General features: G+C 40.5%; 1 protein-coding gene across 1 annotated transcript; it reads right to left on the reverse strand.

Annotated features, from left to right (window-relative positions):
• Window positions 1–927: 927 nt before the first annotated feature.
• On the reverse strand, window positions 928–8,809 carry LOC125459844 (tetranectin-like protein). The gene is made up of 3 exons (XM_048546780.2): window positions 8,495–8,809; window positions 4,110–4,190; window positions 928–2,489 (listed from the first exon to the last, which is right to left on the reverse strand). The coding sequence occupies exons 1-3, from the start codon at window positions 8,592–8,594 to the stop codon at window positions 2,098–2,100; spliced, it is 573 nt and encodes a 190-aa protein (XP_048402737.1). The 5' UTR covers window positions 8,595–8,809; the 3' UTR covers window positions 928–2,097.
• Window positions 8,810–10,718: the final 1,909 nt, after the last annotated feature.

The raw sequence follows: 10,718 nt of genomic DNA on the forward strand, positions 1-10,718 counted from the left end.
ACGCAACAAGTGTTTAGGGTCTAGAATGCACCCCTGATGATCTGAGGAAGTCCGTTTCAACCGAGGTGTAGGCAGGGGAATGGCACTGAGTGAAATGTTCATTGAGAGAGGAGTGAGGGTTGAAGGCATTTTGTCATGGTAACTTCGCATCTCACACACACACACACACACACACACACACACACACACACACACACACACACACACACACACACACACACACACACACACACACACACACACACACAGTTAGCCCAGTACAATAATTTTCAAGTCACTTTCAGTGATGAGAAATCAGAATATTCACAGGTGGTATCCTAGAAATTTGTTAAAAATGTTTGTTTTTTGGTTGCTAAAGTGATTTTCTGCTTTATATAAAACTGCACCAGGTTATTGCTCTTAATTATGTAACGGAAAGGAAAGGGAATAATTGTTTTCTGTTATGCTGCCTGATTGCATTGCTTCAGTAAAGACTTTAATTTCAGTGCTCATGCAAATAAATTTTAGCTGAAACTTGAATTGTAACCCACCCAGTAGATTCTGCAACAAAAGCAGAAATTGCTGGAGAAACTCAGCAGGTCTGTCTGCATCTGTGGAGAGAAATAGAAAAACGTAATGTTACGAGTCCAATGACTCTTCATCAGAACAGGATTTTGTACCCAACTTCCTGATTGTGTCAAAGGCCGAAACTCTATCTCGAGGAAGTGAACACACAAGAGCTTTGAGCAGATTTCAGAAAAATAAAACCACAATAATTGTCTAGCCAGAAACTTCACAATTATGTGTCAGAGTGTAATTTGAGATCAATATCTTGCAGTAAAACCTCAGCACAAGGAAGGTCTCAATCAATACTCAATTTTGTGCAGTAGGCTGATGGTGCAAAATTGTTTCCTCTGAAATGATTGTAATGAGGCAGAGCCCGAAATGTTTAAAGAAAATTGCATGTCTTTATATAGAAAACAAACCTGAGAAGTAATAATAGTTGCACAATTCCACTGTGTTGTGTCTAAAGACATAAACATGAAAGTGTACATATAAGTACTCAGGGTAGATTTCCTCTAAGAAAATAATTCATGCAATAGGAAATATATGCAGAATATATTGTTTAACATTGGATGGTAGGAAAAGAGACTTGGCTTGAATTTTCCTCCTGATGATAGAAACAGAATATCTTCTTGCCAGCCCACCGCAGCATTTCCAAAACTCCAGACGTATCTCAGAGTTGCTAGCAATTAAAGATTAATCTCCTGGAAATTGCTGTCAGCTGAAAAATCATAGCGGTATTATTTTTAAACCATTTCCTTTGAGCATCGTTGCCTATTAGTTAGAAAAGTACTGCAGATGGAAGATAATCTCTATTTGATTAACAAATCGGGAAGGATTAAATTGAGCATACACTGATGTGTGCTATTTTCTGAGGTAGACCACTCTGAGACTGGCTAAAACTGGCTGAAATTCTAAGGGAAAAGTAGGGTCCATGTTTGTGCTATATGGTCAACAATGACTGAGAATCATTCTGTGAACAATATTTAAAATAAAAAGGTCTTATGTTTTGAGCTATATTGTGAAAGATTAATGCAAAAAGAATTAATATGTTTGTGGACAATTCCTTTGTTTTTTTGGTAGATGTTGAATGTGAGCTTGTTAAATCTGTTTCTCTAATAGCTAAGAAATTGTACAAAAACACGTGGGTGCATCTTTCAGCATAATTTCAAAGGGCTTATAAACAGATTTCTGAAGTTACATTCCTGACACTGAGTACTAACCTTGGTAGATAATGCCATGTCTATAGAAAACAAATCTTGAAAAGGCAGGTAGAAATTCATCTTAAATGAGAACCCAATAGGTTCAACTATGCTGCCCATTATACAGTGTCCCCAGTATTCCATGCCAAGCATGTATAATGGGCGGCTTGTGAGATATTTTGTTGATTTCGCCCAAGGTGAATTGTGCACGTTTGCATTATTCAAAGTGTGTGTCCCTTAAGAATCTCATTCAAACATCTTCGACTGTAAAACAGAGATCAGGAATATGGCAATAAAGGTAATAAGTGTAATGGCTGCAATCACTCTAGAGTTTGCTACACAATTGACAGGTCTAAGGAATAAGGTATTCACAAATATATCTCTTTTCAGAACGGCACACTTCATCGGACCATTTGCTTTGGCTGTTAATTGAAGCCACCACACAATTCTCCCGTGTCCCTCCACGCGGTTCATTCCGATCCCAGTTGAAATAAGTAATCGGCAAGCCATTCACATCAACAAATTTACCCTCAGTGGTCATATCATTGATACCAATCCAGAACTCCCTGGCCCCGATCAAGCTCTTCTTAGCATAGCTACGGAGGGAGTTAGCTTCATCACTGCCTCGGGGGATGCTCAATGTCCCTCCTTGGGCGATACAATCTTCATTGGCCGCATGGTAGCTCTTTGCACTTTTTGATGCCAGGTAGCACTTTTTGTGAATTTTCATCCCTTTCAAGCAAACTGGGAGGATAATGAAATAACTTGAATTAATACTGCACTTGTCACAAATCCAAAATAACCCAAAGACTGGATATTTTGCATGCATTTGCAGTGGTTTGTTTGGGAATTGGCAGAAGCTTGTATTAGGAATGGGAGTCAGTAGTTTATATTTGAAATATTGTATGAATACATATTTACACTTATGGAGGATATGAAAACTGGAAGATATTGAGAAATTTGGGACCTTTCCAGAATGTACAGTGTTTTTTTATCATGAGTTTGAGGTGGGTATTCGTGCGATTTCTTGGACATTAGATTAAAGGTTTAATATAGGTCTGGAAGACACTGAGAAATTTGGGCCCTTTCCAGATTATACAGAGTTTGTCTTTTTTTTCCGTGGGCTTGAGGGAGGTATTGTGCGGTTTCTTGGAAGTTAGATGAAAAGTTTAACATGGGCTCTGACTCATCTGCTGATTACAAAGAGTGAAATAACTTTGGAAAAATAGCCAAGCAAAGCTTTTCCAAAATAACAGATGGACTTTTATCGCCTTGATTACTAGAAATCTTGGCTTTGGGAAAAACAATGGAGATCCTATACTGAAGGTTTCCTCACAACCCATTATGAAGTTAACTACTGGTTTACATACCTAGAGAGTCATGCAGAACAACATAGAGGGTGGTTCGCATGTGGAATGAACTTCCTGAGGAAGTGGCGGATGTGGGTACAGTTACAATGTTTAAAAGACACTTGGATGAGTACATGAGCAGGAAAGGTTTGGAGCTGTGCCAGGAGCTGGGAAGTGGGCTAGTTTAGTTTGGGATTATGGTCAGCATGGACTGGTTGGACCAAAAGGTTTGTTTCCGCGCTGTATTATTCTATGGCTCTGTCACACTTTCAAAGCTTCAGTAGGGCCGCAAACCCTTTCCCTCCATCTCTTGGTTGAAGTCTTTGTGAATTTGATAAAGTTTCTATATTTCAACAGTTTGATTATCTTGTAAACCCTGAGAAGCTGATCTGTGACTGCTATCCAAACCACTTGGATCAAATTTGATTGATTTTCATCTACATCAAAGCACTGATTCTAAGATTTCCCACTGGCCTACAGCTACCAGTAGATCAAATTTGTCAACTATAAAACACCCTTAAACACAAGAATTCAGAAAAAACTATGTTTAATTTTTCAGAACATTTGACAACGAGAGGTTTTCTTTCACTGTCTTTAAGATATCATCTCTGCAGAGTCTTTGTTGTCTTTTGTGTTGTATGAATGTTCTATTTGGGATTAAAACAGGATATAAATCTAAATCTGGGTTGGAGCTAAGTATTAGCTAGTTGTGCAAATTGCTTTATGAATGAGTTCTATTTTGACTTAAATGGATTATTCTGAATTTGCTAAACAAGCCACAGTTTAGTTTATTCTGCTCAGCAGCACAGAAGGGAAACAATTGATCATCTTCATGACTGAATCAAACATTTACACTAAACAGGTGACTCACCGAGAAGTTAGGCTTGACTACCAGCACATTTCTTTCAATGCAATATCAGTATAACAATATCAATAATAATGTTTTCCTAAATGTATCTGTATTCAGAGTGGAAATACAGACCACACCTCACTCCAACACAGTCAGATTATTTACCAGTCTGCAGCGCTTGCATTTCTTTAAGTGAATTCACTTCTCGCCATAGTTTGTCAATTTCATTCCTCAAGTCATCCTTGCCTGTGGTTTAAACACAAAAGTTATTTTTTTAATATTCTTAAAAGTACGGACTGAAACATTAAAAGAACAACAACAAAGTTTAGAAAAAAAGAACTCTAAATAACACACTTGACCACATCAACAGGCCTGGCTTTCTGCAGTCACTCACTGCAATATTATGCAGCATTGTAATTTTCCATTATAATTAATAACAAGAGGCTTCATTCACTTTGTACCATTTTACACATTTTTATGATAGTTCAACCACAGTGAAGACTTCTTAAGTTTTTTTTCATTCAGAAAGCATTCCAAAAATTTGGAAAAGGCTATTAGTTAACAGCACAAGTTTCACATTACATAAAGTGCAATACTCTTTGGTATATGGCACTGTGGGGTGCCTCACCACACTTACAGATTCTATTTGCAATTCATAAGTCACATTTTCATATAATCTGACAGGTTCTACACACATTCCAGCCCCTCAAGCAGGAGGAGTCTAGGTGGTAGCACCTCTCCATTAAGATTTTATGACGGCTGCTCCAAGCTTCCTATTGTCCCTCCCACAGCAAGCAGACCTGTGCTATGAATGTGCTAGTTTGCTGCACTCAGAGGTGAACAATTCATTGTGGGTGACACTTTTTGCTGAAAAATGTTTTGATTCTTGAGAAGGAATAGCAGGTAATAGACGAAAGAGAAAAATCCAGAGCTGAGGTGTCACTCAGGTTGGAGTGAGCAAAGCGTGGAAATTCAAGGCAAGTGAGCTCTCGCCTTTCTTTGGTTGAGATGAAACATTTCTTTGCTCACAAGGTGGTCAGTCTGTGGAATTCACTCCAGGCAGGTCATAGAGTATACTTCAGGAAAAAAAAATTGTTAGACATTGAAGGGATCAAGAGGTATGGAGAGAAACCAGAAATATAGTGTTGAGATAGAAGATCTGTCATGATCGCGTTGAGCAGGATCAAAGGGCCAAAAAGATTACTCTAAACATAGTTGGAACTTTGAAGATGCAATGTGTAAAAAGCGTTGCTTTGTTCAAGAATTTATGGCAAAGTCCTGACAAGAATGAATGCTCCATAGGTGATAATGTTTGAATTCCACAGCCTGACCACCTTGTGGGTAAAGAACCGTTTCCGCATCTCAGGCCAAGATGGGCAACAACTCACTTCTTTCGAATGTTTAAGCATTTAATGTTCAGTTCCTGCTTTGTACCACAAGATGGTGCTTTAATACTGGATGGTGCTCAAGGAGGCTCAATCTGAATATTTTGATTCACGAACATAAGGACTGTGTTCATTGCTTTCTGCACCAAAGACCACCAATGGGAGCCAACATAAGCATAAAGAAAAACCACGCCACTTTCAATGAAACATTGTATAGCCTTTCAGCCTCAACACTGAGTTCAACACTTTCATATCATAACTGTCTCTCATTTCTATAGCCAGAAAATACCGGTCATGGTTCTGCTGTAGCCATGAACAACTCCTCAACTACTCAACAGCTCAAGAACGTTAAACTCCTCTTGAGCCACTGTCTGTTTTTTTTCACTTGCCCCACAGCCAATTCCTTTACCTTGTACTATCATCTACATTCATATTTAATTGTTCTGCGGAAAGGTCACCGGACCCGAAACGTTAACTGTTTTTTCCCTCACAGATGCTGCCAGACGTGCTGAGCTTTTCCAGCAACTTTGTTTTTGTTCCTGATTTACAGCATCTGCAGTTCTTTTGGTTTTTATTTGTATTTAATGGCAGGAGGCCATTGAACTGTGAAGCATATTCCAGATGATTCTGCACACATGTCTTCATCTAAACTTATTGCATTTTAGAATTACAGGCTGGATATAGCAGAGGCAATTCAGCCCATTGTATCAATACCATGCAACCCCACACCTCCACTATTTCCCTCCCTGCAAATCTTTCTTTACAGCTCCAGCAAACGCATAGTTACTTGCTTTTTATAGTGTCCTTAATACATGAGCCATCCAGAGGCAAATCACTAAAACACGATCAAACATGTGTTGCCAAACTACACCAGGAGATGTCAGGATAGGGACCAATAACTTAGTCAGAGAGGTAGGTTTTAATGAGGGGAATCTGGAGGTGGATAGGTTTGCAGGGGTAGTTCTAGAGCTTATGTGGGCCTCGACAGCTGAAGGCACAACCACCAGCAATAGAGACAAGGAGGAGCTGGCAGCTTGGAGATTGTGACGGCAGGTTATCTGCTCCAACCTGACCAACTACTAAACAAGGATCAAAAACAGAAGTTGCTGGAAAAGCTCAGCAGGTCTGGCAGCATCTGTGAGGGAAAAAAAACAGTGTTAACATTTTGGGTCCAGTGACCCTCCTTCGGAACAGTTCATCAGAACTCTTTTTCTTTCCTTCACAGATGCTGCCAGACCTGCTGAGCTTTCCCAGCAACTTCTGTTTTTGTTCCTGATTTAAAGCATCTGTAGTTCGCTTGGTTTTCATTGAATAAACAACATCCTACACAACCGTACGACTGCTGCAGACCCAAGTGGCGTGAGTACTGAGCTGGAAATCTATCTAAAACACTTTTGATGGTGAAGGCATCCCATGCCTAATGCAGAATAATGGTGAGTTGGGCTCACACATATTCATCCGAATCCTACCCCTCCAATCAAACTAGGGCAGTGATGGTAATGTACTGATTCCTGGACTGAGAGTAACAGTCATTGGGCTTCATCCTTGCATGTACTGGCTGTTGTTGTGTAGGTGGAGCAGTTAAAGCAGATAACCTTTGCGTGTAAGCAACTGTGAGGTGTTTCTGAGGAGGTTATGATCTGACACTGTGCATATTTTTTTCTTTTTGTTTACCGGCGAGTTACTCAAGAATGATGCAGAGCTGCTTATCTCATAAATGTCAATCCTGCCGTTTTGTGATGACTGAGTTTAAAGGGGTAAAGATAACTGTTAATCACAGGTTAACACATCCCCTTCAAATAAAAAGCAGGGAATTAATTACAAGAAATCAAGGGGGAATAGCTCCATGGAAATCCCTGTAAGCCACCAAAGAATTGAAGAAAGCTCTTGATTAGGGACAATTAGTACATAAACCTTTGATTTGATGACTTTAGAGCCACTGTCCAACACAAACTGTCTTGCTCAAATTACAAAACACTTATGACTCTTAATAGCTTGGACTCAACAGAAAATAATGTCTGATTAAAGCATGACATTCAAAGAAAGGCAGCAGATACTGTAAAGTTAGCAACAGTTTGCGCAAGTAATGCAGTTGACAGTAGGACAGGGCTTCACAAACTGGGAGGTAAATCAGGATTGTGTGAGGTAACAGCTGACCCATCAGCACCCCTACCCCGAGCCACACACACACACAATTCTCACTGAGGGATTGCGCCAAATTTCAAACCCGCTCTAAGGATAAGTTAGAGAAGCACTCCACATGAGTTTGCAAACAGTAGTTCTCGTCTTTTGCACAGTCTTGGCAAACGGCAGAAGACGCTAATCATATCAGCGGCAGATTTTTTTTTAAATGCAAAATCAAGAAACCGTAAGCGCTGGAGAAACTCAGAGGTCTGGCAGCATCTGTGAATAAACAGTTAGCCTTTGGAGTCTACAACATCTTCAAAAGAGTCATGTGACTCAAAAATCACTGAGACCTGTTGAGTTTCTCCATTGCTTTCTTTTTTTTCATTTTTTTAGAGGCACGGAAACAGCCTTATCTGTCGTTCAACATGATCATTGGCAAATTTTAGATTTCTAGCATCTACTGTGTTTTACTTTTAAAGAATGCAAAGTCCACGCTTGAATTTTCGGATTGACTTTAACCTGAGCTTTCATGCGAAGTACTGCCGGCTCTCGTCGAAACTGTCCTTGATTAAATTCTGGGAAAGTAAAATTGTGTAGGGTATAAACCCAGTTTTAAACCCGAACCAGCATTCAGTTTCTTGCCGGGCAGGGCAGGTTAAAATCTAGTCTAATTTGTGACGGAAATAAGTAGCCTGTCGTTGATAAATTGAGGGACAGGATGCTCAACAGGTTAAAAAAAAACTTGAATAATGCTGGATCTGCATTAGATTCAAAACGACCGACGATAAGGCTGTTTCCGGGTTAATAGGTGGTGAAAAAAACATTGCAAAGCGAGTTATTTTGTTCAATTGTTTAGTGGCATGCAGAGAGCTACCTTTCGCTGACAAGAACCTTCTGTTTAGTTTTCTGGGTCTTTAAGGAAGACGTGGGAGTATGGATAAATCCGCAGATCTCCAATGGTCAAAGCTAACTTTCTGTCTTGGCCATTCACAGCGGCACACTGCAAGAAGTGTAAAGCAGAAATTAAATTTCCCATACCTTTCCCAGACTTTGACGCTTTGGATCTGGACTGGGCTGTAGTCAGAGATATTATTGCAACAGCGACACAGACGACAGAGAGGAGTTTTGCCGCTGCCATACCGAAATCCCAATTGTCAATCCACTTGAAGACAGGGGTAGATCCCAGTGGAAGGAAGGGGAGAATTTAAATCAAACTGCAGAGTTGACAGCCTAGGGAAGCAGAGTTTGGGGTGGACTTCTTACATATATACACACAGAGAGAGGCGGTGACGTCTCTTTAAATATTGCTTTCTGACCAGCTCTGTGTGTTATTGGCACTAACAGTCCTCAAATACTTCTGCTCAGCTCCTTCATCCACTCACATCGAATCTCCTTGTCTTTTTTTATTATTAGTTACATTCCTTTGGTTATTTAATCACATTTTCTGTTTACAATCCTAGTGCTCCCCTTCACTTTTTTTTCTCCTCCCATCTGTCTGTTCATGCAGCAAAGCATGCTTCCTGTTTTATTTCCTTCAGAGAGAAACTGGACATTTTCACTGAAGGCACTTCACATTGGTGACCTGTGTTGGCTGCGATCTTGTCAAAGGGTCAAACACCACAGCAGAGACTCAGGAGGAGCTTTGGGACAGTAAACCCTGACTCTCCTTTGAGAATTGATAAATCTGGCGGGACTTGAAACCAGACCTTCTGGCCTAGAGGTAAGGGCATTGCCATTGTGGCACAGGAGTACCTTTAAAACAACCTGTTCAGACTGGCTGTGATATACCGCTGGGACAGCTAAGAGTTGAACCTAGACTTCTTATCCCAGAGTGAGGGCCATGAACACTGTGCCACCAGAGAGCCCTTGTGTGAGCTTTTACAGTGAGGCCCCTCCAATGTTGTCGTGTGTGGTTGTGAAAGATCCCAGGGCACTGCTCTGAAGAAGAGCATGGAAGTGATCCCACATACGGTGTAAGTCAGGATACTGAAAGGGGTTACAAGTTGACGTTTTGGGCTTGTGGGCTCTGAGATACCAATAGCAACCCTGAGTGAGTTGCAACAATGGACCCCCTCCCTTTCCCTTCCCTGATAGGGCCTGACTTCCTCCTGCCACATCCCTACACCCCACTCTGGCAGGCCTCACAAAAAGGTCATGACAATTTTCAACGATCAAACCAGGCTCACAGTAGGCAAGAAGTTTGAGAAACATGACCAAGAATTGAGGATTTATTCGTTCAGCAACATGCCTTTAAAAGTACCGCACTCATATCATGCCAAGCAGCATCTTAGGAGCACAAAAGCTGATGTTTCAGGCCTAGGCCCTTCATCAGAAAATATGAAGGGTCTAGGCCTGAAACGTCAGCTTTCCTGCCCCTAAGATGCTGCTTGGCCTGCTGTGTTCATCCAGCTCCACACTTTGTTATCTCGGATTCTCCAGCATCAGCAGTTCCCATCATCTCTGACACTCATATCATTCTTGTTCCCGATTGGCTGACATGTTTTTCATATAAGACTTTACAACACAAGTATTTCATTGACTGTAAATTGCTTTGTGACATCCTTATGCAGTGAAGGGTGCTATACAAATGCTAGCTCTTCAGGAAATATCAGGAATAGGCCATTTAGTCCCTCAAGTCTGTTCCACCATTTAATTTGATGGCAGTTGATAGAACCCTTCTACCTACGCTATCCTCATTACCCTGAGTACCACTGAGAATCAAAAATTGATCAACTTCTGCGTTATATATACGCAAAGATTTAAGGCTATTATTGCAGCTTGAGGATGTTGTTAAAGGTGCTGTTGATAAGCAATTTCTCTAATTGTTCAGCTATAAAGGGAAATGAATGTGAAGTGGCAAACAGGAAGGAGGAATGCCAAGCAGGAATGCCTGATATGGGGAGAAGTGAAAAAGTTGTCAACATGAGGCTTTTTCTAGAGATCCCAGACAGCAGGGAGTGAGGTGGTAAATTGGTGAGGACTGACTCGAAGCTTAGAAACACAAAATCATATTGGTTGGATGAGTGACAACACCTTCATTTGGTGGTCGAAATGTGGAGATAGATAAATATTACAAATGTCGATCCTGATGTTGTAGAAGTGAATAGTGCTGAGGTGGAGGAAATCATTTGAAGCATGAGGAAGTGGAGAAATTCAGAAATAATGATGGAGAATTATAAATGCAATTTCTTTGATCTCACCTTGTTGGACAACCTTACCATCGTAAAAATCAGCCTGGTGAACCCTAATCACATTGTCTCTC

The sequence above is a fragment of the Stegostoma tigrinum genome, chromosome 16 (genome assembly GCF_030684315.1).
Source record: "Stegostoma tigrinum isolate sSteTig4 chromosome 16, sSteTig4.hap1, whole genome shotgun sequence".
NCBI lineage: Eukaryota > Metazoa > Chordata > Chondrichthyes > Orectolobiformes > Stegostomatidae > Stegostoma > Stegostoma tigrinum.